Source organism: Ahaetulla prasina, chromosome 5 (genome assembly GCF_028640845.1).
Source record: "Ahaetulla prasina isolate Xishuangbanna chromosome 5, ASM2864084v1, whole genome shotgun sequence".
Lineage (NCBI taxonomy): Eukaryota > Metazoa > Chordata > Lepidosauria > Squamata > Colubridae > Ahaetulla > Ahaetulla prasina.
In genome coordinates this window covers 121,298,026-121,325,801 of record NC_080543.1, presented here as the reverse complement: position 1 = coordinate 121,325,801, position 27,776 = coordinate 121,298,026, and the positions used below count along the sequence as shown (strand labels likewise).

The 27,776-nt window shown below is 42.8% G+C and overlaps 1 protein-coding gene across 9 annotated transcripts in view; it reads right to left on the bottom strand.

Annotated features, from left to right (window-relative positions):
* The window catches only part of MYCBP2 (MYC binding protein 2), a 161,574-nt gene that overhangs the window by 63,613 nt on the left and 70,185 nt on the right, over window positions 1–27,776 (bottom strand). For 8 of the 9 annotated variants that reach the window (XM_058186463.1, XM_058186454.1, XM_058186456.1 and 5 more), the window contains 18 exons: window positions 26,101–26,292; window positions 25,274–25,480; window positions 23,678–23,809; window positions 21,314–21,492; window positions 20,585–20,727; window positions 19,096–19,196; window positions 17,630–17,848; window positions 15,983–16,208; window positions 14,876–14,994; window positions 14,529–14,616; window positions 14,141–14,190; window positions 12,965–13,137; window positions 11,399–11,543; window positions 9,801–10,013; window positions 8,740–8,795; window positions 5,320–5,435; window positions 3,398–3,495; window positions 1,540–1,656 (listed from right to left, as the gene is read on the bottom strand). In XM_058186463.1, coding sequence (XP_058042446.1) covers window positions 1,540–1,656; window positions 3,398–3,495; window positions 5,320–5,435; window positions 8,740–8,795; window positions 9,801–10,013; window positions 11,399–11,543; window positions 12,965–13,137; window positions 14,141–14,190; window positions 14,529–14,616; window positions 14,876–14,994; window positions 15,983–16,208; window positions 17,630–17,848; window positions 19,096–19,196; window positions 20,585–20,727; window positions 21,314–21,492; window positions 23,678–23,809; window positions 25,274–25,480; window positions 26,101–26,292 — 2,574 coding nt within the window. The remainder of the gene's footprint in view (window positions 1–1,539; window positions 1,657–3,397; window positions 3,496–5,319; window positions 5,436–8,739; window positions 8,796–9,800; window positions 10,014–11,398; window positions 11,544–12,964; window positions 13,138–14,140; window positions 14,191–14,528; window positions 14,617–14,875; window positions 14,995–15,982; window positions 16,209–17,629; window positions 17,849–19,095; window positions 19,197–20,584; window positions 20,728–21,313; window positions 21,493–23,677; window positions 23,810–25,273; window positions 25,481–26,100; window positions 26,293–27,776) is intronic. The other variant, XM_058186458.1, reaches the window with a different exon arrangement.

The following is a 27,776-nucleotide window of genomic DNA, read 5'->3' as shown; positions in this document are numbered from 1 at the left end:
ATTACATAGCAATTATGATATGAAACCTTGTTTTGAAATAGCAGGTACTTTTCCATTTCAATCAATCAAACAAATCTTTATTCTGTCACAGATCAGCATATCTCCCATTTCTGAAAACAGGAATGCATTGCCACCAAATGTCTGAATTACAGTAATGAGCGGTTAAAATCAGTGTTCACCATGCAAGGATGACTGGAAACTTCAAGATTAAAAGAGATACTGGAAACCAGATCTAGCCCAGTCTTAGAAGAAATTACTGTATTTTTCAGAGTATAAGACACACCTTTTTCCCCAAAAAAAGAGGGTGAAAAGCTGGGTGTGTCTTATACTCTAAATGTAGCTCCACTCAGCCTCGCAAACAGAGATTTCAGAGGCTGAAAGAAGCTTCTGAAAGAATCTTCAGAAAAAAAGGCCCTGAAAGGCTTTTATCTAAAATAATATGGCAAGCAACAAAAGAAGAATCAGTAAAGGTTCTAACCAAACTATGCTAACAAATCTGCAGAATGACACGATAACCAACAGATCGGAAGAGGTTAATCTATATACCGATACCAAAGAAGGGAGATTGAACAGAGTACAGATAGTCCTTCAGAATAAAAGCCTCTAAAAGAAGCTTCAGAAAAAAAGCCTCCAAACAGAGCTTCAGAAAAAAAGGCTTTTTTTCTGAAGCTGTTTCAGAGGCTTTCAGAGGTAGGGGAAAAAAGTTTTTTCCTGAAACTAAGTTTCAGAGGTTTCAGAGGCAGAAAAAAAAGCAAGGCACAGAGCTCACAACCAACGAACCTGTTGCTAAAATTCACCTCTGGGAACAGCTGACTAGGGGTATTCCAGGAGGCCAATCCACCTGCCAATCAGCTTTTTTTCTTATTTTCCTTCCCAAAACCTAAGGTGCGTCTTATACTCCGAAAAATACGGTACTTAAAAGAAGTACGCATTTTATAGGGAAAAGTTGGCTGTACAAAATTAGCTATTAATCTTTCAAATTTTCTGTGAATTTTCCCCACCGAAAACTGTAGCTGACACAAAGCAAAACTGAGTATGTTTGAATGATTAATAGAAACTTTGGAACATCACATTCAGCTAAACAAAAATCTCGACCTTAGTTTGTCATTCATAAATAAATAAATAAATAAATAAATAAATAAATAAATAAATAAATAAATAAATAAATAAATAAATAAATAAATAAATAAATAAATAAATAAATAAATAAATAAATAAATAAATAAATAATGCCTCAGACGAATTTAAAGCAATGTGGCTGGTTCATAACACAGCCTGTGTTATTTATGCTCAATTACTGGGCTACAATGGCCAAGTATCTCCAAGAGGTTGCTGTATTTTGTGGGAATTCAGATTATTTTCACTTGAACAGCAGATCTGTGACAAGATCAACGAAGGTCTTGGACGGCTTTGAGGGCCATCCATCCAGAGATCTTAGTACTTGGGTAGATTAGCCAAAGGAGATTTGGGATGATGGCCATGGATGCCAAAGACAACTAGCCTCCATTACAGTCATCTTCCAAGGTTCTTAGAGGTTACCTCATCAATAAAAGTAATGGATCCATTGACTTTAACTAAGCCAATCTGCTCACTCTGAAGAGATGGGTGGCTACGGATGCGCAAGCCAGCACTGTCCTTGGCCACAAATTTGCGAACCTGCAAAAAGCACAGGGAGAATAAGGGCCCCGAAACCTAAACAAACACAGCTCTTGACACCAGCCATGTAACACAGAAGCAATTTTGGGGGGTAAAAACTGCATAGTTCAACAACTATTTCTCTTAATAGCTGCTCAAAATGTCCACTAAGAATGTCCAATCAATTTGTCTCTTTTTGGATGCCACAGAGAAAAAGATCTAATAAAACCCTGTTGTAAATATACAAGCAAAATTAAGTATAAATGTTTATCCTACAGAAACACTGGTGAGAGTGAAGCTAAAGTACATAGTACTCTTCTTTGCTATTATAAATTATACTTAAATTTGAACTAGGTGAATTTTGAAAATCATTTGATAGTAAGATCATTGGTTTTTATATGTGACAACTGCAGCAAGATTATTCTGTACACGAAGATGGAAAGATTCGACTTTATCCACGAATAGAGGAATGGTTGGTGAAGATGATGGAACTTGCTGAGATGGCCAAAGTGACTTCTTTGATCAGAGAAAAGACAGTATCTACTTTCATTGTCTTATGGAGATTCTCAGTCATCCAAGTCATGGCTGTCCCAAAGGTGTTTTTTTCAAAAGGCAACTGGACTTTCTGGTTTTTCTTTGAAAACATTTTGCTTCTCGTCCTAGAAGCTTCTTGTTGAGAAGCAAAACGTCTTCAAAGAAAAACAAGGAAGTCCAGTTGCCCCTTGAAAAATGTACCTTTAGGATATTCAGGAACTTAAGTTCACTGTTGATTGGAAACCCCCATGTGGACTTTTTGTGCAAAACAGAAAAAAAATGAACCTATGATTGTAGTTCTAATGATTAGACAGAGAGGAGAGGAGAGGAGAGGAGAGGAGAGGAGGATCTTACACTGGGTCAGGGGTTAAATCCCCCTTTAAAATGGAATGTGTTGAAGACTTCTTGCTTATGCACAGCAGATTTGTGATCCCTGCTTGAAACTTCCCTAGAAATTACTTTAGTCTGTCAGAGGGCATTGTTCAATATGTGTCGACCACAAAGATAACAGAAATAACGAACGGGACATTCAAAGACCAATTTCAATGGTCTCATTTATGGAGGAGCCTATCTAGAGCAGGCATACATTCCCCAAGTAACCTTTAAGTGTGCATTTATTCTGATGGAGAACTAGGAAAATGTATTTGCCTGGAGTGAGTTGAAAGATCAGAGATGGCTGATACCCCATAAGGTATTATGGGAAAATTGTAGCACCATATTAAAACTCAGGACCAAGATATAAAGGTTATTTCAACATTTGTACAAACTCTGCAGAAGTAAAGCTGTTCCGTCTTGTCTCCCAAGGGATCATATGATGATAATGTAACCTAATCAGACCTAGTTTGATTAATGAAATATCTGCAAGAAAACAAGCTCAAAGAGCACCAAGGACTCTTCGCACAAGGGCACAAAGCAAAACACCAAATCCCTGGACATCATCCCACAGGTCTGGAATATACTTCATTATCTTCTGTTCTTCTTGAGTGGCTTTTCTTCAGCTTGCAGGCATAGGACAGAAGTGCTCTGGAAGTCAACCAAGGATCCATGTAGCTGCTACTGCATTGCTTGAGGGGTTGTGGCTCTTTGGGCAAGGCACTTGAGGATGGACAGTCTTCAAAACCCACAGGATGGGACTAAGGCTCTTCTGCTTGGCATTCTGACCACTAAACAGGCATCCTTTAAAGAGGGAATTGGGTTAGAAGGTGTCAAATCGTTGTCCTTCATATACCTTGTTTGGCAAAGGTTCAGCTTTTGGTTTTATCAACTGGGTTCCTGGTGGGATCATCCCCTTTGGAGGATCTTTGACTTTAACTTCTAAACCAGCATCTGCAAGTGAAGGAAATCACTGTGATGTAAGAAGGGTAGAAAAGCAAACTGTAGTGAATAATTTTACCTTCCCATGATGAGTCAGACAGAATTACACTGAAACGTCTCTAGCGTGGGCAAATGAAAATTACTGCTCGTGTAAATATAGGGGGGGGGGAACCCTGGAAAAATGATTTGTGTATCAGAGAATAGTGACACCTGACTCTAGATTCACTCCATTTTCTTAAGAAATCGACATTTGAAAACATTTGTCTTCTTGAGACACCACTCTCCATCAGAGAACCGGCTGCAAATGAGTTCAAGAAATGGTGAACTTTACGACTTTTACAAGGTGCTTCAGTTTCTTTTCAGGAGTCATTCTGTGCAGCAGAATACAACATGGAAGAATGTCTTCATTTTCCTGACCTAGAATTTCAAAGGCTGATTGATAACTACAAATTCTCAAAACCGGTCAGAGGAAACATGCAAAGCTGAACCACCAGCTTAGTTGTCATTTGAAGCAAACAACTTTGGTGTTAGCAATTTGGCTATGAACCTACAGAAGTCCGAGCTGCCCTCTGAACATACAGAGGCAGCCCACCTGGGTGGGGCTCAGGAAATTCACTCCAGTAAAGGAAGGGACTTGGTCAATATGTCTTCCTCGTAATCAGTGGTACCTCGGTTCTCAACTGCTATAATAAAACTCATCAAATCTGGTACTGAGTGCATTTTGACATGAACATTTTTGTCCCGGTATTCATTGTTTGTTCGGCACTCAACTCACAAGCTAGAACTTGTTGGTGTCGGCTGCCTTGGGATGAAATGGTCCCAGTTTGGACCGGATTGCCCGATCCGGTAGTGATTTTGGCTGGTGGTTTAGAGAACCGGTAGCAATCGCGGTGCAAGGCTCTGCCCACCCACCTGGCTGTCATTACTTCCTGGAAACCAGGAAGTAATGTGTTTTGTACCCTCTGCACATGTGCAGAAAGGTTTTGCACATGCACAGAGGGTGTGCACGCGCATGTGATGCACGCGCGCGCGCTTCCAAACCGGTAAGGAAGGTAAGTAGATTTCACCCCTGCTTGTGACTGACAACATTATTTCTTACGGGAAAAAATTATCTGGTACTCATTGCACCTCCCGTAACCAATTAACAATGACTACTAAGGTACCACTGTAGTTGTTATGCCTGCTTCTCAGCAATTCTGTTTGCTTTTCTATTTGAGACAGAAAGATCAGAAACTCAGCATAGGCTTTCTCCAAAGCTTGGCCCTCTCTCATGCTTATGAAAATATGAGTTTCTCTATCTAAGTTTTGGCCTGCAGCTATAACCGACTAATACTAGGATGTTATAAAGAGGACAAATTTCCATGGCTTAGGGCCCGGGTACTTACGGGACCGCCTGCTGTTACCTTATGCCTCCCACTGACCCGTACGCTCTCACAGAGAGGGACTTCTCAGGGTGCCGTCCGCCAAACAATGTCGGCTGGCGGCTCCCAGGGGAAGAGCCTTCTCTGTTGGAGCACCTACCCTCTGGAACGAACTTCCCCCCGGTTTGCGCCAATTATCTGACCTTCGGACCTTTCGCCGTGAATTAAAAACGTATTTATTTATCCAAGCGGGACTGGCTTGATTTTTAAATTTTCAAATTTTTAATTTTTAGTAATTTATATGGGGTATTTTAGGCTGGGTCAATTTGATGGTTTTAATTTGGCCATTATTGAATATGTATTTTAATTTTGTATATTTAACTGTTTTAACCTTGGCTGTACACTGCCCTGAGTCCTTCGGGAGAAGGGCGGTATAAAAATTTAAATAAATAAATAAATAAATATTCAAATATACCTATTTCAATGCCATCAATGGTAACATGTATGGTGTACAGACCAACTGCTCCTGGCGTCCAGTTAGCACAGTAAGTACCATCGTTGTTCACTCTTATTAGCATGTTCTCACTTGGTCTAAGGAAAAAAAAACGAATATGGGAATCATGACACATCACCACAATCTCACCTTCGCTAATTCAGGTCTTGTGCGTGCTTAGAAAATCCAACACAATTTCATTATTTTCAGGAATCAAAAATTAAGAGTAATTAAACAGAGACTTCTTTATCCTCAGCATTTCACCTGTCAACATCATCCAAAAATTTTGTGTATCTCAACTTTGCTTCCATCTTTCTTTACCTTCCCACATCTGGATATCCTCCAGGTGTGTACTTTCTTCCTAAAATTCTCAACCAGGGTTTTGTTAGCTGGGGGAAATCTGAGGGTGGCATCTACATACAATGGGGAAGTCTGATGGCTACTAATCTGTAGGAATAAAGGTAAAGTAGTCCAATAGGTTACTTTAGTACAATAGTAGTCCAATAAGGCACCACATAGTCAGATAAAACACTATGTTTTTACTACCGGTTCTGTGGGCGTGGCTTATTTTGTGGGCATGGCTTGATGGTCATGTGACAGTGGGTGTGGCTTGATGGTCATATGACTGGGTAGGCATGGCCAACTCAATGTCTCTCATGTCAAGGGGTACCTCGCCTGGCCTCTCCACTCCCAGCCATTCCTTGTCACACCCAGCCTCAACGTATCTATAGTTCTGCAAAAACATTGTTCACCTCTTTTCAACTTTATTATCTACATACTATAGATCAGGGGTCTCCAAACGTGGCCACTTTAAGACTTATGGACTTCAACTCCCAGAATTCCTCAGCCAGCTTTGCTGTCTTAAAGTCTTAAAGTGGCCAAGGTTAGAGACCTCTGCTATAGATGCACTTTCATGGACCACTGAAAGGAGGAAATGGCTCACATGCTTTGCCCAAGAGTGTGATAGGCAACAGTCTTTTAAGAGGCTGCTAGAAAGAAAGGGGGGGGGAAGTATTTTCCAAAGCACCAGAAGGCAAAACAAGAAGCAATGGATGGAAACTCAACAAAGAGAGAAGCAACCTAAAACTAAGGACAAACTTCCTGACAGTGTGAACCTATATAGGTTTCAGTCATAATTTCACATATAAAATAGCCATTCATGTAATACAACCTGCATATTGTTCAAAACAATCATTAGTATTATGGCTGAAGTTTGACAGCAAGCCTAAAATCCCCATTCCCCCCCCCCAGGGGAAAGTTACTTCAAAATTCCCATTTCCTCCCCACCCCACTAATCTGTTCTGGGAAGGAAGCAAACTCCCCCCTCTTCATTTCCCAAACAAAATATCCCAGATAATTAAGGAATAATCAAGCTGCTAGCAAGGAACCTGCCTGGAATTCCACATTCCTGCCAGCTGCATAAAGGAAACTTTGTAAGCAGAAAACAGCTACCCGTGCTTACAGATAATATAAAGTGGAAGCCGGAAGTTCGGCTCCATTTACAAGCAGGCAGAAAACTCATTCAAGACAGGATACTTCACAATGGAAATCGCCCAAACCTTTTTAGAAACACAAAGCCCATGTTGCACAAACCCCAAAACTTCAAAAACATTGAACCATATAAGAATTCCTCTCTTATCCAATTTGTTGTTCAGCTGACATAGAAAGGAGCTTCTAGCCGCTCTGTCAATTTAAAACGACAGCGGTCCCGTCCCCCCCCCGGCCCTTTCTTCTTTGCCAAAAGATTTCCTGGCTGAGAAGCGAGCTGATCAGTTGGGAGGCTTCTTGGCTTCTCAATTTAAAGGGACGGTGTCTTTTTTTTTTTCTCTTCTTCGACAAGTGAGTCTTGATTTTTTCCTTCTAGCCAATCAGCTGGAAGTCGGGAGGCAGCAATAGATTGGGGCGGGGCCAGGCAGAATTTTTACTACCGGTTCTCCGAACTACTCAAAATGTTTACTACCAGTTCTTGCGAACTGGGGAGAACCGGTAACAACCCACTACTGAGAGAAACCCAGCGATTGAACACCTTCATATATATTTCCCATACATTAAAGGGTAGCTATGTTTTATTTCTTTTTTCCTTTTACTTGCTTGCCTGTCTGCTTGCTTGAATTCATTCATTCATTCATTCATTCATTCATTCATTCATTCATTCATTCATTCATTCATTCATTCTACTTTCCCTGGAACTGTTGCCTGGAGATCTTTTAGGTAGAATAGTTATTAACATCATCTGACAAGGATAATATAGAAAGATGAAAACAGTTCTGATAACTATCGTATTTTTCGGAGTATAAGACACACTTTTTCCTCCCTAAAAGAGGGTGAAAATTTGGGTGCATCTTATACACCGAATGTAGCCCCGCCCACCTGCCAGCCCCCACCCTTTGGATTCTGCCTCCCAGCAGTTTACCTCCTTGCAGCAAGCAGCAACAGCCCGTTTCAGCTTCAGCACAGCCTGATTAGCACAAGCAGTTGATTGTCTGTTGGATCGGCCTCCCAACTCTCAGCTGTTTCAGGCTGTAGGGGTTTGCCATTACCTATTGTAGCACGACCCTCCTGTAAGCAGGCAAATTGCTGGGAGGCTTTTTTTTTCTTGTGCTAATCAAGTTGTGCTGAAAACGAAACTAAAGCAGACTGTTTGCTATGATGGGAGGCAGAGTTATTGTGAGTGTTTTATGAGTCTTATTTTTTTCTTTGTGTCCTTTTGTTGTACAATTTCTGTCTAGAATCAACAATTAGCTGGAATTTAAAAAGCATTTCACTAACTTTATTAAATGTTACCTGAAGGAAAATAAAGAAAGGGGGAAAAAGCTTTACATCTAACAGATTGCATGGTGAATAACTTACTGATTCCGATTACAATACCGATCTATACAAAGAAAAAAAAACCTTAAAACTGTTCCAAACTGGTAAAATTTCATATTATTTCCCATATTCATGCACTAGCATATATCTTGTTTTCCTCCCCAAAAAAGGTAGGTCTAATAGCCTGGAGCGTCTTATACTCCGAAGAAAACGGTAGATAATGGCTAACACTCAACTTTCTTTAGGTTTAAATACAGGGATGAAATCCAGCAGGTTCTAACAGGTTCTGGAGAACCAGTAGTGGAAATTTTGAGCAGTTCGGAGAACCGATAGAGAAATTTTGAGGAGTTCAGAGAACTGGCAAATACCACCACTGGCTGGCCCCAGAGTGGGGTGGGAATGGAGATTTTGCAGTATCCTTCCCCTGAAGCGGGGTGGGAATGGGGATTTTGCAGTAGCCTTCCCCTGGAGTGGGGTGGGAGTGGGGATTTTGCATTGTCCTTCCCCTGCCACGCCCACCAAGCCACGTCCACAGAACCGGTAGTAAAAAAAATTGGATTTCACCACTGTTTAAATATCATACAAAACTGTTACCTCTTCGGTGTTGGTGAAGCAAAACGTAACTCCTCAAAAGAATAATTTTCATATACCTGAAAAGGAAACAGCGGGTCAAACTTCTACTGTGGTGTTAGTAACATGGAATAACAGCCACTTTGTCTTTTCAGACCTCCCCCTGACTGGTCTGACCCCCAAAAGGCAATCTCAACTTGGTCTGCCCCCATTGGAGACTGCTGCCTGTATTGAGCTTGTACATCTGTACTAATCTCTTTGTGAGGGGGCAAAGCTTTCTCATACCCCTAATCAACCACTGAAGAGCCTCAAAAACGACCTGCACTAAAAGACGTGGAAAGCAGTAGAGGATGGACGTAAGCAAAGAATTCAATTCTACATTCACTTGCTCAAAGTGGACCAGTAACTCAGCAGCATAATTTTGAATCTAGGCTGATTTTTATATAATCACTTACACAGAAAGACGAGAGAGAGAGAGAGAGAGAGAGAGAGAGAAGAGGGAGGGAGGGAATCATGTTGATGTACAGCTTGTTTAGTGACTCGTTTCAACAGCACTCAAAAAAGTGACTTATGACCGTTTTTCACAATTACAACCGTTGCATCATCCCACTATCAAATCCAGACATTTGGCAACTGACTCATATGGCAACTGACTCATATGATGGTTGCAGTGTCCTGGGGTCATGTGATCACCTTTGGAGACCTTCTGACAAGCAAGGTTTATGGGGAAGCCAGATTCACTTAACAATGTTTCTCACTAAACAACTGCAGTGATTCACTTAACAACTGTGACCAAAAAATGTTCATAAAACAAGGCAAAACATCTGTCTTATTTAGCAACGGAAATATGGGGCTCAATTGAAGTCGTAAGTCAAGGACTACCTGTACACCTCTAGAATTCCTCCTTTCTGTATTTCAAATTTTTGTGGCCTAAATCAGGGCTCTCCAACCGTGGCAACTTTAAGACTTGTGGACTTCAACTCCCAGAGTTCCTCAGCCAGCTGGCTGAGGAACTCTGGGAGTTGAAATCCTAAGTCTTAAAGTTGCCAAGGTTGGAGACCCCTGGCCTAAATAGTGCCGCCTACCTTCATCATTGTTATGGAAATGTAGCGTGCTTCTTTGACAATCATAGGCTCATAGGATGCTTCCAGCTTGGGGGAAGGGAGTCCCCCGAAGGTCAGTTCCGGTCCAGAAGCAGTGGCCCCCGCAGGACTGCCAGGGGCCCGCTGGGTTTTCTTAGCCTGCTCCTGCTGCAGAGAAGTTTTCTTCTGGGAAACTGGGATCGCTTTGACTTCCACCTGGAAATTTCATTAAGAGAAGAGAGATGGCGGCCGCCGTAAAAACAGCAAGTAATTCTAAACCCCAGATAAAGGATTGTACAAATACGTCATGGTCTTCAAACTACCTTTTCAAATCACCCTAAAACAGTGATGGCTAATCTTTTTGCCGTCGCATGCCAAAAGTGGGGGGAGCGTGGGGAGGGTCGTGCACATGTGTGCCCACATCTATAATTCAATGCCCTCTGCGCATGCGCTTGTGACCTTCCGTGCTCCCCCCTCCCCCACTTTTGGCACACAACGGTTAAAAGGTTACCGGTAGGCCCATTTTTTGCCCTATCCAGGCTCCAGAGGCTTTCTTGGAGCCTAGGAAGGGCAAAAATGGCCTTCCCCACCACCCCAGGAGGCCCTCCGGAGGCCGGAAACAGCCCATTTCCAGACTTCCAGTGGGCCTGGAAGGCCCAAAAATCAGCTGGCCAGCACGCGCATGAGCGCCGGAGCTGAGCTAGGGCAACACTTGCGGGCCCACAGAATCTCTGAAAAAAATGGACCCTATGCCATGGGGCTTAAATCTACAGGGGGGCCTTAAATCATTTTTGCACATTTAAAGAGGCATAGGCAATGAAGAGTTTCCTTAATATATGTAGTGTATATTATGTAGTGTATATTGGAGGGGGTGACCCTTTGAGAGCTGTATGCAATGAAATTTCATTTTAATGTATGTCGATTAGTGTCAATTCAAAAGGACAATAAAGTTATTCTAAGTTCTAAGTAAGCCACAAATCCTGAGCTTCTTAAGCACTCTATAGGTAAAGGTAAAGATTCCCCTCGCACATATGTGCTAGCGGCTCCCGACTCTAGGGGGCAGTGCTCATCTCTGTTTCAAAGCTGAAGAGCCAGCGCTGTCTGAAGACATCTCCGCGGTCATGTGGCCAACATGATTAAATGCCAAAGGTACACGGAATGCTGTTACCTTCCCACCAAAGGTGGTCCCTATTTTTCTACTAGCATTTTTTATGTGCTTTCGAACTGCTAGGTTGGCAGAAGCTGGGACAAGTAACGGGAGCTCACCCTGTTATGTGGCGCTAGGGATTTGAACCGCTGAACTGCCACCCTTTCAATCGACAAGCTCAGTGTCTTAGTCACTGAGCCATCATGGCCCTCTTAAGCACTCTAGATAACCCCTAAATGGCGGTGAACCATGCAGCTGAAATATTAACTGCTTCTAAATCCCAGCAACGTTCCAAGTTCTGAAACAGGGAGGCCAGTCTCAAATCAGCAAGTGTTTTACAAAATTATAGATGTAATCCCGTTAAATCCTTTCCCTGCACGAGAGATTTGTCAGCTGTGTTTCTGAGAGGGCCTTAAGCTCGGAAGTCCCTTTGTCGTTCGTATAAGCCAACTACCTTCATGTTAGGCACGTGGACCACTTCACCGTATTGGTCCTTGGTTTGCACGGTGACAATTGTTGGCCAGCCACAGCGGATGTCGTCTTTGTTGAGGATCAAGGATGTTTTCTGGGGATCCGCATAGGAGTCTGGTTGCAGCCACCTATGGAAGAGACCGCTTAGCACTCCTTTCAAATTCCTGTCTCTGCAGACTCCGCAGAGAAAGAGCATGACATAACAAAAGGAATCTCTGTTAGTTGTTGCTAACTCTAGGAGGTGGTGCTCATCTCCTTTTCAAGGCCACTGAGCTAGCGTTGTCTGAAGATGCTTCTGTGGTCATGTGGTCAGCAAGACTATATGCCGAGGCTCATGGAATGCTGCTACCTTCCCACCGAAGTGGTACCTATTTATCTACTCGCATTTGCATGCTTTCAAACTGCTAAGTTGGCAGGAGCTAGAGCGAGGAATGGGAGCTCGCCCGTTGCGTGGTGCTCAGGTCTCGAACCTGGGCTGTCAGCTTTCCAGTCGACAAGTCCAGCATCTTAACTACTGAACCACCATGCACTTCTTTCTTTTTTTTTTTTTTTTGGTAATGGCCCATTACAAAATGGAAATTAAGTGCTTTCGTCACAAAGAAAACACATAATTTCTAACTCAGCAAGATACAGTAACTTTTTTTTTTCTTTTGCAGTAAAACGGTTTGTTGCAGACGTTTGATGTTTAGTCAGTGTTTCTGCCATTTTAAACAGTAATTTCTTTCCAAATGACTGGTCCTGATCTCCATTTCTTAAAAGCTTCCAACATACTTAAGTCTTAGGGCACACCTAATCCACACAGCTAAAGCATGACTTGATTAGGGGAGACTGGAGGCTAAAACATATAAAGAACGGTTGATGCAATGGTGGGTTGCTACCGATTTGCCACAGGTTGGGCAAAATGGTAGCAGCGGCAGCGGGACGCTCCGCCCACCCGCCCGGACATCTCTGCGCATGCGCAGAAGCGGCACGCACGAGCACGCACATGGCCACAAGCAAACCGGTAGGAAGGGGGTTTGAAACCCACTACTGGGTTGATGGACTTGGGTAGGTCTAGTTTAATGAAAAGAAGGATTAGGGGTGACATGATAGCAGTGTTTCGATATCTCAGGGGTTGCCACAAAGAAGAGGGAATCAAGCTATTCTCCAGAAGTTGTGGGTGTTCTATTAATTGGATGTTGTTGAATGCTCCAACACTGGCAGTTTTTAAGAAGAGATCAGACAACCATTTGTCTGCAATGATATAGGGCAGGGATCTGCAAACTTGGCTCTTTTAAGACTTGTGGACTTCAACTCCCAGAGTTCCTCAGCCAGCTTTGCAGTTGAAGTCCACAAGTCTTAAAAGAACCAAGTTTGCAGACCCCTGGCATAGGGTTTCCTTCCTGAGCAATGGGGTTGGACTAGAAGACCTCTAAGGTCCTTTCCAGCTCTGTTTATTCTGAGACTGGGGAGGAGAGACACCTTCCACCTCTAAAGGGTTCACCTTAATTCAACATAAAGGCATCGTAAGAGAGGAGTGGCTGTGAATATAACCGAGTTCTTGCAGTACCTGGCGAGTCTCCCACCGCTGGAGCCTGGCACACAGGAGATAAAGTCCTCCAGGAAGGATTGCTCATTGCTCTGAACTTGCAAGGGCAGAGTTCCTTCAAGCGCTTCCAAGATAGTCGGGGAGTGAGACAAAGCTAGCCCTTTACCCAGGATGCCTGAGTGAGATTTGCAAACCTGGCAGAGACAAAAAGCCACGTTACCTACTGAGAGCAGCCTTCAACCCCTGCCTTTCCTAACAAGATTACTTCAACAGTAAATACAACTATTGGTGATATCCCCCGTATTTTACTTCTTAAAAATCCAAGCTGCTGCAGTTATTGAGAGTAATGTCATGCTTAAAAAATACTAAATAAATAAATGTTACGAAATCTACTGCACCAACTTCACCATGGGCGTGATTTTAATGCCAACTCTTCATGGGGAGGCACTCTAAAATCCTTTATTGATGTTTGGAAATGGACTTAAAGGGCCTCCAAAACAATCTGAAGGTAGCAGAAGGGGGGTCTGTGGAGGGTGGGGGTGTAATGGTCAGAATGAGCCATGGTGGCGCAGTAGTTAGAATGCAGTACTGCAGGCCACTTCTGCTGACTGCTAGCTGCCTACAATTTGGCAGTTCAAATCTCACTGGCTCAAGGTTTCCTTCCATCCTTCCAAAGTGGGTAAAATGAGGAGCCAGATTGTTGGGGACAATATGCTGGCTCTGTAAACCGCTTAGAGAGAGCTGTAAAGCACTGTAAAATGGTATGTATAAGTGCTATTGCTATATTGCAGGCTGATTCTGCCAACTGCCGGCAGTTCGGTACTGACTAGGCTCAAAGTTGACTTGGCCATCCATCTTTCCGAGGTTGGTCAAACGAGGACCCAAATTGTTTGTGGGGGGGGAGATAGGCTGAGTCTGCAAACCATGAAGCGGTATGTAAGTCTGAGCGCTATTGCTGTTGCTACTTCCTTGAGGTCTTCCACAAAGAAGTGACCATACCCTTCATACAGCCACCCTCACAAACCCTGGTAGGGTCAATCACTTCACGGTATCCAGAAATTATCTTTGTGTGCGTAACAGAAACATACAAGGCTGAATGTAAAAGGAACAGACAATAGTTTGTATGGATGGTGTCTGGAAAGATAAACAGACACGGGAAGTCCCACGACCCAAGGGGGAAAGGCCAATCTGGTCTACCTGCAGGGCCGCCTCTTCCAGCATCTCAAGATCTTCCTCCAATTCATTGCCTGTTCATAAATAGAAAATAATGGCAGACAATCAAGATATATTCCAAAAGGATACAGACCCTTTCCCTAAGCCCCTAATATTTTTTTTTAGAATTTATTGATTAATCAATTTATATGGTTGCTCATCTCACAGATGGAACTCTGGGCAACAAACCAGGAAGAACCCATGAATCAAAATCAATTAAAAGAAGCAAGTCAAGACCCCTGCAAAATCTCCTCACCCACATAGCAAATTTTGGGACATGGGGCTCCATTAACATCCTGGCCCAGCTCTAGCCTTACTTACTCCCCAAGCACTGTGCCACATCCCCCCAACAGATCCTTAACAGATCACCTACCAATAGGAAGGGCCAGATCCTTTTTCATTAGAGCTGCAGCACAGGCTCCTCCGAGATTGGCCAGCTCTTTCTCAAGCTGAATGATACCCTTGAAACAAATAAAAGAGACAGGTAAAAACTCTTTGCGAAAGCCTGTAACTGACACAAAAGATGGCCAAGATGGTTGGTCCTCTTTCGTACAGTAGGCCTCTTGTTTTCTTTCAAAATGCTGGCACTGATTTAAAAAGCTCTGAAAGGATGAGTACCCAAATTACTAAAGCACCATCCGTAGTCTCTCTTGGAGCTCCCATCTCCAGAAGCCTTCCCCCACCCCACTTTGCCCATTTTCTAACGATGCCAGTACTTACTTCCTCAGGTCCAGGACTAAATTCATATCCTATGGCAAAACACTTGAAGCCATAAAAAGAAGACTTTTCATCCTTTACGTAATCTGATGCGGTTTCCAGTGAGAAGAGGGCTTCATTGCCTAGAGGGAAACAGCATATTTAGCAACAAAATAAAATTGAGCAACTAAGCTGCTTACAACTGAATGGAAAAGAGTTTGTGATTAATGCTCAGAATTAAACTTGCAGGTGTGAGTCCTGCACGCATCCAACTTTCTTCTGCACATTCTAAAATTTTCTTCATAATTTCTCCTTCCAACGGGATTTTATCTGCTTTCCAATTCTGTGCAAATACAATTTTGGCCTCTGTTATATGAATAATCAAATATGTATCTTCTTTACTATATTTCTCCGGTAATATTCCCAATAGGAATATCTCTGGTCTTAACTCTATATGTTGGTACAGCATTTCCTCTAACCATGTCTGTATTTTAACCCAATAGTACTTTGCTTCTTTGCATGACCACCACAAATGGCATATGTCACCAGAAAGATTAGCTAAGATGGAACCCTGCTCTGGGAACCAAGTAGTTTCCTGATCACTCCATGCTATCTGATTGAGAAAACAGAATGACTTAACCCCAAAATGCTGGCAAATCTTTTTTTTTTTTTGCAAAATTCATTTGTAGGTCACCAGTATCTTCATTTTCTTTTAACGACTCCTTAATCCCTTGCGGGCTAGAGTCTGGGGCCAGATGCCCTTTCTGTCACCAATGCAGAGTTTTATTCAGCAGATAAATTCTCATTGTGACCAGAGAGAGAAATATCTGCCTCTACTTAGGATCGAACTCACGGCCTCCTGATAGTGAGATGAGAGCTCCACCTCTAGGCCACCATACTGGAGCCATTAACAGAAGGATAGACTGGCTGATTTGTTAAGACCTAGATTTAAAAATGTCCAAATGTCAAAAAAATAATTTAATAGCACCCAATACACTAAAAGTTCTTCACATTAATAAAGTTGTTCTTTTCATCTGGCTGAAATCAAAATGAACTTTCTCCAATTCGTTTAAGTGATTTCCCCCCCCCCATCCAGCCATTCTTAACTACGCATTTAAAAATGAGAATTACCTGGTAGCACTAACACCATTGTGGGCCAACCTGACGAGCCAGAAAACTTCTTCAGTTCTATCCATGAGTTAAGGTTCTCATGGACAGATGCCTGCTTGGGTCCAAATCCTGAAAACTGGATGACTCGGGCAGGAATGAGCAAACGAAGAACATCCTCCGACTGAGCTGTTCCACACTGGCCATCAAACTCTATCGAGATCCACCTGACACATTCAGGAAAAGTCACCTATGAACAAAACAAAAGAGGGAAGTACAAAGGACTTTTCTGCTGCCATCACGACTGGATGAAATTGATGTGACCATTTTTCACACCATAGCAGCATCCTAGTGGTCACATGATCGTAATTTGGATGCTTGGCAACTGGTTCATATTTATGATGGTTGCAGTGTCCTGAGGTCATGTGAACAGCTCTTGCAGCCTTCTGACAAGCAAAGTCAATGGGGAAGCCAGATTCACTTAACAAACGTGTTACTAACTTAACAACTGCGACCTTTCTACCCCAACAACTGTGGGTAGAAAGGTTGTAAAATGGGGCAAAACTCACTTAACAAATGTCTCACTTAACAACATAAATTTTGTTCTCAATTGTGGTCATAACTCGAGGATTATCTGTACTCCAATCATCCCATTAAGCCTGCCCATACAGAATTTGAGTGGTTTGGTCAGAAGAATGATATCAACTCAAATAATTAAAGCTAGCTGAAGAGAAGTTTTTGCTGCTCACCAACGCACAAAGGGAGTAGCTCACCCTAAACGTTGTCACAATCTATCCATATAGTCAGGCAGAAGTAAGAAAACTGACTTTGGAGATATGGTTTATTGTATTTAATCAGAGAACAACTGATAAAAGATAAGAAAGAAACATGGATATTTGATCCAGGATCAATCAGGTTAATTTTGGGGATGGCTTGAGATAGTTAAGAAGATTGTAAATTTTCTACGAGTTGATTAGTAAAACAGTTTGTTAACAGAGGGATTTGGAATTTTAATCTTGTCTGTTTTTCCTGTTAACTAATTTGTTATTAATATAGTATATAGATGACAGGTTAACAACTTATAAACAGAATTAATAATTTCAAATTCTTTTAACCTGTTTCTCAAGGGGTAGGAACCTAATACTGTAATATATTAATCAACGTTCAACTAGAGAGGACCATATTTGTATATGTGTTAGCCTTTTTTTTAATCCACCTTTTTCTTTGTAATGTTTTGTTTATTGTTTCTTACCTTTCTGTTTGTTTTTTTTAAATTTGGTGCATTTTAACCTTTTTTAAACCTAACTATAGATTTTTTTAAAAAAAACTACGTTGCCCATATTATCATATTGCAGGCTCTTATATGTTTCTGCTCTTCTGCTCTAACTATCCTTTCTATTATTTCATTTCGTTTCCCAGGTAACGGGAAACAGGTAAGGATGCCAGTGTAAATGACATCTGGCTGGATGCTACATGCATTCGGAACCACGATTCCTCACGCAAATCTACATTGGACTTGCTTAGTCTACTGAGTTATGCTGTTAGTGTGCCTGCCGTCGACGTTTTCTTTAACTGCCTCAGGCCTCCATGGCCTGAACTGACTTACCCAGCAAATTAAAAGACCCGGAAAACCACCCAACGCTCCAATGGTGGGGGTTAGGAGAAGCTCACCTTGTAGTGGGTGACGCACGCTGGTTTGTACGGATGTTCGCTCTCAATGACAGCATAGTGGTTAGAGGTGGTACATGCGGAAAGGCCTTGCTCGGGCTGGTTGCCTGTGGTGCTGTCAGTGGACTGGTTGGGATTGAAGGCCAGAGGGGTGTACTTCTGGTTCAGCACCGCGACGGATGGAAGCAGCTGCTGAACCAGGCCAAAAACCTCCACGGCTACCTGTGGGGTGACAAAAGGCAGATGGAGGCACATCAGCTGACTAAAGTTATGGTACCATGGCAGGAAGAGGGATGCTCCTTTGCACCAAGGATAGGTTTCTTTTATTGGTCTTGTTGGGATAATCGCCTAGGATTATCGAACAGGAACCATAAATAGCTGGATCCCTGGTAGTAAAATGGTTAAAGTGCAGGATTGCAGGCAAACTCTGCTCACAGCCTGGAGTTTGATCCTGATGGGATTTGAAGTTGACTCAGGCTTCTATCCTTCCGAGGTCAGTAAAATGAAGACCCAGATTGTTGGGGGCAATATGCAAACAATGATGACATTATAAACTGCCCACAGGGTGCTGTAAAGCACTATGAAGCGGTACCACGGGTGAAATCCAGCAGGTTCTGACAGGTTCTGGAGAACCGGTAGCGGAAATTTTGAGTGGTTTGGAGAACCGGCAAATACCATTTCTGGCTGGCCCCGGAGTGGGGTGGGAATGGAGATTTTGCAATATCTTTCCCATGGAATGGGATGGGAATGGAGATTTTGCAGCATCCTTCCCCTGCCACACCCACCAAGCCACACCACGCTCACAGAACCTGTAGTAAAAAAATTTGGATTTCATCACTGGGCGGTACATAAATCTAAATGCTATTGCTATAAATGAAAAAACTAAAAAAAATATTCAATCTTCTTTGAAAGATGTCAGTTCAGTATTCTTGTTTAGCTCAATCTACTTAAGAGCTCACTGTAAATAAGGAAAGCACATTTTTAAGTCAGATGGCACCAACACATTTTGAAAGATCCGATTTCTTTTCCTGATTTTATTACAGATTTATAGATTATAAATGTAGATTATAGTATCATAGATTTGAGTCCTGGACCTAGAAAATAGGTTCTTCAGGAGGCTGAATCCAGAACTTTGTGCTGAAACATGGAAAGCCTTGATTCTTGATACTGAAAGCCTAACAATCCATTTAAAAAGTTAACAATGCCAATTTTATGGCTCCAAGTTTGTAGCGACTTAAACAGAAGCATCAGCTGGGCTGGTAGTTTGGAAGCTTTCAAGTATAATTGTAATACAAAGGCAAGGACGTGAAGAGACAAAAATCATGACAGATATTCTTGAATTTAGGAGATGAGCAATTTCAGTCTGACTTTCTGGAATGTGAAAACCAGGTATCTGCTATGTCAACGTAACATCATAACCTAGGTTCATCCCATGGTCTTTAAAGCGGCTACAGATTGTTCAAACGTACCTTGGGAATAGCTGCTGCGACGGGTTCTATGTGAGCTATCATCAGAGGAAGGAGCATAGAAAAGAGGCTGGACGAACTCAGCAGCTCAGGGATGTCCTCAGCTACAAATGAAAAAGTGGTTCAAGCATTAAGGAACACATGACTCCCTGAAATAGTTAAGACCCTGCACTGTCTCATTGAAACTTCACCTTCACGTTCGATAATGAGGGGTCCTTGGTGCTCTCTGAGCTTGGTTATTTTCTTGCAGATGTTTCATTATCCCTGATGATACACTAGAACTAATGAGTGGCTTACTTTGGGTAATGAAACATCTGCAAGAAAACAACCAAGCTCAGAGAGCACCAAGGACCCCTCATTTCAACCCTGAGCTACAAATGTTCCCCTTTATTGAAGCTTCGTTAATACAGAGACTATCCGGCTTCTCTTTCATTGCAGTTGCCCACTGCCTCACCCAAGCAACAGCTGTAGCCTGGTTGCTGGGGCAGTCCAACGCTGGTTGTCCCAAAAGTGCTTTTTTTTTCAAAAGGCAACTGGGCTTTTCCCATCTGAACTGAACTGAACTGAAGAAGCTCCTTGGATGAGAAGCGAATTGTCTTCAAGGAAAACAAAGGAAGTCCAGTTGCCTTTTGAAAAAGCACCGTTGGGACAACCATGATCCGGATGACTGAGAATCTCCAAAGACATTTACAACTCTGGTGACTTCCATCGATCTCCTTTCTCCACCTTCAAACAAAATATACACTCCATGCCTATTATTTCCCTGACCATTTCAGAGATCATTAACTGACCATTAGTGATGACAAAGCTCAGTTCCTATTATTTTGTGGCTCTCCACATGGAAAACATCCAAGCAGTCGGGGTGGGGGGTAAGGGGGAGGGGAATGGGGGGGGGAAATGAGGGTAGAGGATGGAGTGATGGTTAATGTACAGGGATTATTGAAGATGTATAAATATAATTAATGTAGGGTCAGGTTTGCCCAGCTACCATTTTAGAATGGTGGGGAGGGAGAAAGAAAGGAGGAGGCAGGAGGAGGTAGGGAAGAGGAGAAGAGGGGTAGAAGAGGGAGAAGAGGAAGGAAGAGGGGTAGAAGAGGGAGAAGGAAGGTGTAGGGTGGAGGGAGGAGAGGATGTAGATAAGAGAAGGGGAGGAAGGCCTGGAAAGTAGCAGAAGGTAGAAGAGGGAAGAGAGTTGAAGGGAGGGGGTGGTGACTGGGCAAGCCTGACTAATGGTATATGACTGTACATTGGATGAGTTGTTGGATATGAATGTAAAAATAAAACTTTTTTATAAAAAAAGAAAAGAAAAAAGAAAACATCCAAGGAAAAAACTCTGACCCACTCTACTACAAAGGAAGCCAAGGGGAACGCCTCCTGCTCTAGCTTCTGTTTTTTGTTTTTGTTTTTTTGGCTTCCTAGATGGTGGGAGCAGATTAAGGGACTGAACAAATCCATTCCAAGGTTCTTAAGGGAATTTAAAACATCTTCTTACCATCTACAGCAAGAGCTCTGTGCAAGAGATCTTTCGCTGCTCGGACTACCGCGCTCACAACAGAAAGTGCTCGGCTACAATTCTTATCTTCTTCATTGGCCTTATTTAAGAGCTGTGATTGCAAATCCCCATCATACTCGCTTCTGGAAAATAGAAAAAAGTCAGTCTGAGAAGTCTTAAAACAAACTAGTACCATAATAGACTCAGGTGTGGGCACACAACCCTCATCAGAACATGGTTTAGGCAGCACAAAATATCTTTTTTTCCTTTTAACCACCATGTAATCCCTTGCTTCAGGGTGGAGTCAGGGCAACTGAATGGAGCTGAAGATTTATTGGCTGAATGCCCTTCCTAATGCCTACATGGAGTTCACAGCAGATATTTTCTCTTTGCGCCTAGAAAGAGAAACATCTGCCGCTGCCTAGGACTGAACTCTCAACCTTCTGAGTGGGAGGCAAGCGTCTTCACCTCTAGGCCACTGCACCACCGCAGGTAATGCAAAAGAATATGCTGATGTATTTCCCTTTATGCAAGATTTTTTTTTTTGCTTCAAATCTTCATGTGACGCTACTTACTATGCATTCTTTTAAAAGACTTTTGGGAGTCAGGTGGCTTCAAAATCAAATACGTAAATAACGTACACTTTCCTACAAATGACCAACACAACACCACATTCATCTTGGGTGCGTTTAAAGAGAACATCCAACAAAACTCATTTTTCATGGGTACCTATAATAAAGGATCTGTGGAATTTGGCCGCGGGTCTGATTGGTGCCATTGCTGCTCAAACTGCAAGTGCTGAAAGTGAACGTCACGCCATCTGGACACTGGACAGTGGTCATGCCTCCATCTCCGTTTGCTGTGCGACTCCCGTAATTTCTCAGACGGACAGCGTACCTCACGTTCTCCTGCAAACATTAAGCCAGAGTGAAAGAAGGTAAACTTTTTCATTTATTTTAGCACAGCTGAGGTTTAAAGATAGCATTCACATTTTTAAAATATGAAAAGGGGCTGTTTTAAATGTCAGTCGTTACAGTATTATTCTTACTGAAGGTAAAGGTAAAGGTTCCCCTCGCACATATGTGCTAATCATTCCCGACTCTAGGGGATGGTGCTCATCTCTGTTTCAAAGCTGAAGAGCCAGCACTGTCTGATGACAATTCCGTGATCATGTGGCCGGCATGACTAAATGCCAAAGGCACACGAAACGCTGTTACCTTCCCACCAAAGGTGGTCCCTATTTTTCTACTTGCATTTTTTACATGCTTTCGAACTGCTAGGTTGGCAGAAGCTGGGACGGGAGCTCATGCTAGGGATTCGAACCGCCAAACTGCCGACCTTTCTGATCGACAAGCTCAGCCTCTTAGTCACTGAGCCAATGCGTCCCTTTCTTGCTGAAACACTATTATTAATCCAATTATCAAGAGTCATACTAATCTTTGAATTACAATTTTTTTGCTATTCTATTGGATCAAAGTTATCTAGAGAGCTTTTTCTGCCGTGGTCTCCGCTCTGTGGAACATCCTCCTTTCGGAGATTAGAATGGGCCCAACCTTGTTAGCCTTCTATAATGCTTTATGCTGGCCTCGCTTCTTGAACCTGGGGCACTATATACACCGAGGGCCTCGCCTCCTGGCTTTACTGTTAACAGGCCACATACCCTGCTTCTGTAAGTACTTCAAATTTGGTGTTTTAATGTGGTTTTTTTTTTTTGTTTACTCTTATAATGCTTTGTTACTCTTGTTTTCACTGTTTTTAAATGTTTTTAAAATTCAAATTTTAATATATGTTTTGGATTGTGAGCTGCTCAGAATCGTTTGCTGAGATGGGCGGCTATAGAAATAATAAAATAATATAATAAAATATAATAATAATAAAAAATAAATAAAATAAAATATAATACAATATACAATAATAAATAAAAAAGAAGGGAAGGGAAGGGAAGGGAAGGGAAGGGAAGGGAAGGGAAGGGAAGGGAAGGGAAGGAAAGGAAAGGAAAGGAAAGGAAAGGAAAGGAAAGGAAAGGAAAGGAAAGGAAAGGAAAGGAAAGGAAAGGGAAAAAAGAGAAAAAAAGAAAAAAGAAAAGAAAAGAAAAGAAAAGAAAAGAAAAGAAAAGCATGGGGAGGACTTTTGGTCATGAAGACTTGTAGAGTTGTCCAAAACTATATAATGCTTAAAATAGGTAGCCCAATCCCTGGGACATTTAACACATCTATTTTGAATAATTCTCTAAACCAAAAGATAAGAGCATTAATTTTGGCTCGCTGTATCCATTTCCTCCTTATGCTCCCAGCCACATTCCCTGTCATGCCCTGTCGGAGTCTGAATCTGAGATGGAAGATGGGCTAGAACAAGAACTGACAGCGAGTGAAAGGGCAGCTCCGTTGGCCTTGGAGGAAACTAGAGAAGGGCAGAGTCAGTCCGGGCAAGGCTGTTCAGAATTAGTGAGATCTGCAGGCAGGGAGGAGACACAGAGCTCAGACAAGGAGCAAGAACCTCCCCCTTCTGATGCAAAGGCTCGGAGACTGCAGAGAAGGCGTGATCAGTACAGTCGGAGTAGGCACTTGCAAGGAGAGTGCCCTGCCCAGCTTCACCAGGCACACCTGGGGAATGAGACTTAAGGAGACGCCGTGGGGAGGGGCACAAAGACTGAGTTCCTGAAGTGTTGTGTCGAACTGGCCAAGAGTCCTTGCATTCCTTGTTGGCGTTCTGGAATTAATTATCTGGATCTTTTGCTTCCTGCTGGGCTGGACTAATTGCAGCCAGAGGTTGCTTGAGGGGGGGGGGGTTTGTTCTCACTCTGCTCTGGGACTTGCCAGAAACAGGGAAGCGTTTGGGGAGCTTTGGAGCAATAAAGGGGTGGTTTGAACTGCCAGCTGCTTGTGTTATCTCTCTGCCGTGCCCTGGGTCATCACATTCCCTGCACCCTAAACAACTTAAAGAAAGAACAGTACCGCCCTAAAGGAATGAAGTTTCCCATGGCTGCCTTGGCTGTTCAGAAGTAAAGCCAGGAATTAACTTGCTAGGTTGTGAGAAGTGTTGGTCTTCAAGACATTTTGGATTTTCTACAGGAAAATATATTACTGCATTTACCTTCAGAGGAACAACTTTGTCAAGTTTAATTTCCGCCATCTCACTCGGAGAATCATCTGTGGTATATGTTCCTTTAACTAATTCTAGAGATGTCCATCTATGGGAATGAGTTGAATCTCCTGTATGATCACTCTAAATTTAAAAGATCATTTTAATGCAGCTATAGCATTAATAACAATAATACAAATGAACAGTATAAAAGTCAGAACTTCTATCTTACAGACATATGCTTTTTTTTAAAAAAAAAAACTCGCTTAAAGTGTCATGGCTCCCACACAAATCCATGAACAAATAAATTCAGTTGTAGGAGCTAAAAACACTCCTAGGGATGAACAATTTCTTCCACCCCCTCCCACACACACTTGTACACATAGAATGAAAGAGTTATACTATTTATATGAAAGGAAGATGGCCCCGATTCCCAGCAAAGAACACTAAAGGGAAGAAAAAGCACGCCCCAATTCTAAACACTGTCTGAAGTCTCAACCTTTTCATCCTACTGAAACTCATCAAGTCTATCCCAAAGTTGCTTTTTTCAAGAGGCAACTGGACTTTCTGGTTTTTCTTTGAAGACGTTTTGCTTCTCATCCAAGAAGCTAAGGGTCTCTGATGGCTCAACGGACTAAGTCTGTCTGTTATTAACACAGCTGCTTGCAATTACTGCAAGTTCAAGTCCCACCAGGCCCAAGGTTGACTCAGCCTTCCATCCTTTATAAGGTAGGTAAAATGAGGACCCAGATTGTTGGGGGCAATTAAGTTGAACTTGTATATAATATACAAATCGATGAAGACTATTGCTTAACACAATGTAAGCCGCCCTGAGTCTTCGGAGAAGGGCGGGATATAAATTCAAATTTTTTTAAAAAAAGCTTTTTCATCTCTGACTGGATGATGGGGAATGGAAGGATTTATACTCCTTGCAGACAGCTCGTCTTTTGCATTCTTTTTAGAGAGTTGTTGAGGCCACTTGGAAGTTGCCTGTGCCTTCACAATAGTGCAAATAGGTGTGGAGCCTTCTTGGAACTGATGAAAGGACCGTGTTGTAGACAGGAGACAGACGATGTGAGGCTTCACACCCATTTGCATCACTCAGGAGACCCTGATGACACAGATAAACCTCCAGGAGACCTTAACAAACCTCTAAAAGGATGCAAATGACCAGCTGTCTGCAAGGAGTATAAATTCTTCCATTCCCCACCATCCAGTCACAGCTGAAGAAGCTTCTTGGATGAGAAGCAAAATGTCTTCAAAGAAAAACCAGAAAGTTCCGTTGCCTCTTGAAAAAAAGCACCTTCAGGACAACCATGACCTGGATGACTGAGAATCTCCATAGACACTCATCAAATCTAGTTTTGTTCAACAAATGTATCCCATAACTTCCGAGTATAAACATGTCAGGCTAGCATACCTCTGCACACTAAGAAATGCAGAGTGCACGTCTCTACATGTCTGGAGACGTACAAATTGTGAATCCAGAGAAAGAATGAAGGAATGACTATGTGTATGTGTTTGAAGAGGAAAAGCAACATCAAGCTGGTACTGAATGAAATTTTCACAGAAAAAGGCTAGATTGTTTTTTCTTTTCTTCATACGTACATCGTCCACCAGGACTTCTAGTTCATATTCATGGATCCCTCCTCCTCCGTAAACTGAGAACCCGACCATGATGACTCCCGGCTTGTCCACAGAGAAACAGATGGCGTCCGGGGAGCCGTTTCCAGTGTTCCAGCTCCTGCCCTGACTGGTTTTTGTAAATCGATTTGGGGTGGACTTGACAGAATGCAGGGAGCCGAGTCCATCGGCCTGGAGAGAAGAAAGTCAACATTAAGATGAGATTTGACTGCAAAGGATTTGAGGTAAGGTTAGGCTTCTGACATGACAATGAAGGAAGTTGCAAAGTCATGCATTTTTCCAGTCTGTTCATCTGTGAACAGCCTGATTAAACTTCACTGCAAAAATATCCTTAGAAACTGATAATCCCTCCATTTAAAATGTCCTGGCAAAATGCAGCCAAAGCTGAAGGGTTTTTATTTCTGGAATAAAATAAACCATAGTAAAATCATCATCGGAAAATGATATCTTAATTGGATGTGAGAATACAGGGTTTCTCTGAAGTCCTTTTAGCAGACCATGAAGAAAATAGTATGCTGGAATTAGGCTTACAAGTGTGTTTGTAGCCATCTTCTCAATGAACAACAGAGGGGAAGAGCATGGAATTTATTTCCTTTTAATGTAACCAAGGAGAAAATAATTCATTGTTTATTCTATTGTTCCCTTACTTCACTACTCTCATGTTTACACTTCTTTTCATTTTTGTTTTTATTGTTGTAAGCCCCACAGCGAGATAGGCGGCAAATAAACTTCACAAATAAATGAATAAAAGTGAACAAAAAGTTTAGGTTAGAGTTGGTGAGTCTTATTACCTCAGACCCCAGTGCAGAAGCTGTGAGCTCGCTCACAATACTCGCAAGCAATCCACAGGTATTAGAAACCAGATGTGCAGAGAATAGCTCATTTTCACGCCTCAAGCTGTTTCTCACAGGTAAAACTACAATCACCAACATCTTCTCAAGGACCTCGCGAAAACTTGTCATTCCAGAGATGTTCTCTTCACTCTGCAGAACCAAAGATGTGCACTTAAAAACTAATCAAAGAGAAAAGCAACCAAGAACTAAGGAGAAATTTCCTGGCACTTAAAAGGATCAGTCAGTGGAATGGCTTCCCTCCACATCATGTGGATATTCCAACACTGCAGGTTTTTAGGAAGAGAGCGGACAACCATTTGTTTGAAATGCTATAGGGGTTTCCTGCTTGAGCAGGGGGTTGGACTAGAACCATGATGGCGAACCTTTTCGGCACCAAGTGCCCAAACTGGAAAGTGTGTGCATGTGTGCTCACCGGAGTGCTGGAAACCCTAAGACCAGTTGGCTGGTATGCATGTGCGTGCCAGCCAGCTGGTCTTTGGGTTTCCAGCATGCGCATGTGTGCTGGCCAGCTGGTCTTCGCATGCACCGGAGCACTGGAAACCTGAAGACCAGCTGGCCGTGCACGCATGCCTGTTTTTGGGCCATCTATGGAGCTGTTTTCAGGCTGTTTTTCAGGCCATTTTCAGACTGAAAAGCAGCCTGAAAACAGCCCAAAAAAACAGTCCAAGAAAGGCCTGAAAAATAGCCCCAAAAACAGCCTGTGTGCGCTGGAAACCAGAAGAGCAGCTGGTGATGGTGTACGTACCCACAGAGAGGTCTCTGTTGCCAGCTCTGGCACACAAGCCATAGGTTCACCATCACGGGACTAGAAGATCTCCAAGTCCCTTCCAAACTCTGTTATATTGTTACTGAATTTTAAGCTGTTATTTCTGGTGTCAGTGGATCTCTATCGTGATGGGCCTGTAACCTGGGCTTATAACCTGATAAAATGCTTGTAACCTGATAAAATGTCTCAGAAAGTATAGACCTCTCCAGACTGACTACTAGATCCTTGCTGAAGAATCTGTATTTCAATCAGCAGAACGACGAAAGCACCTCCTTTTTTTTTGACTTTGTTGGAATATTGCTGGTTGAGGAAAAGGAAAGAAGACAACTTTAAAACTGTTAGCTGAAGATATAATTTCTGCATCAGCCTGGGTCATCCCAGGGCAGTGATGGCTAACCTTTTCCGGACCGAGCGCCCAAAGCGTAAGCAGGCGAAGGCACGTGTGTGTGCCAGAACCCCAAAATGTAATGCATGTGTGGTCCCGTGCATACACCCCGTACCACGGGTGGGTTCTACTTACCTTTATTACCAGTTTGCAATGGGGCCGCACGCGCGTTTGAGCAAAGCGAGCGTGTGCTGTCTTCTGTGCATGCGCAGAAGCTTCCAGAAGACGTCCGGGTCAGTGGGCGGAGCCTCCCGCCAATTTAAACTACCGGTTCTTGTGAATCGGTCCAAACCGGGGCAACCCACCACTGCCCCACCCCACCCCTCTCATGCACGCGCAGGGCCCCCGCATGCACCCCACTCCCCACGCATGCACGGCAGAGACGTGACAACCAGCTGGCGGGTGGGAGGCACGCATGCATGCGCAACAGAGCTGAACTGGGATGACAGCTCGTGTGCCCAC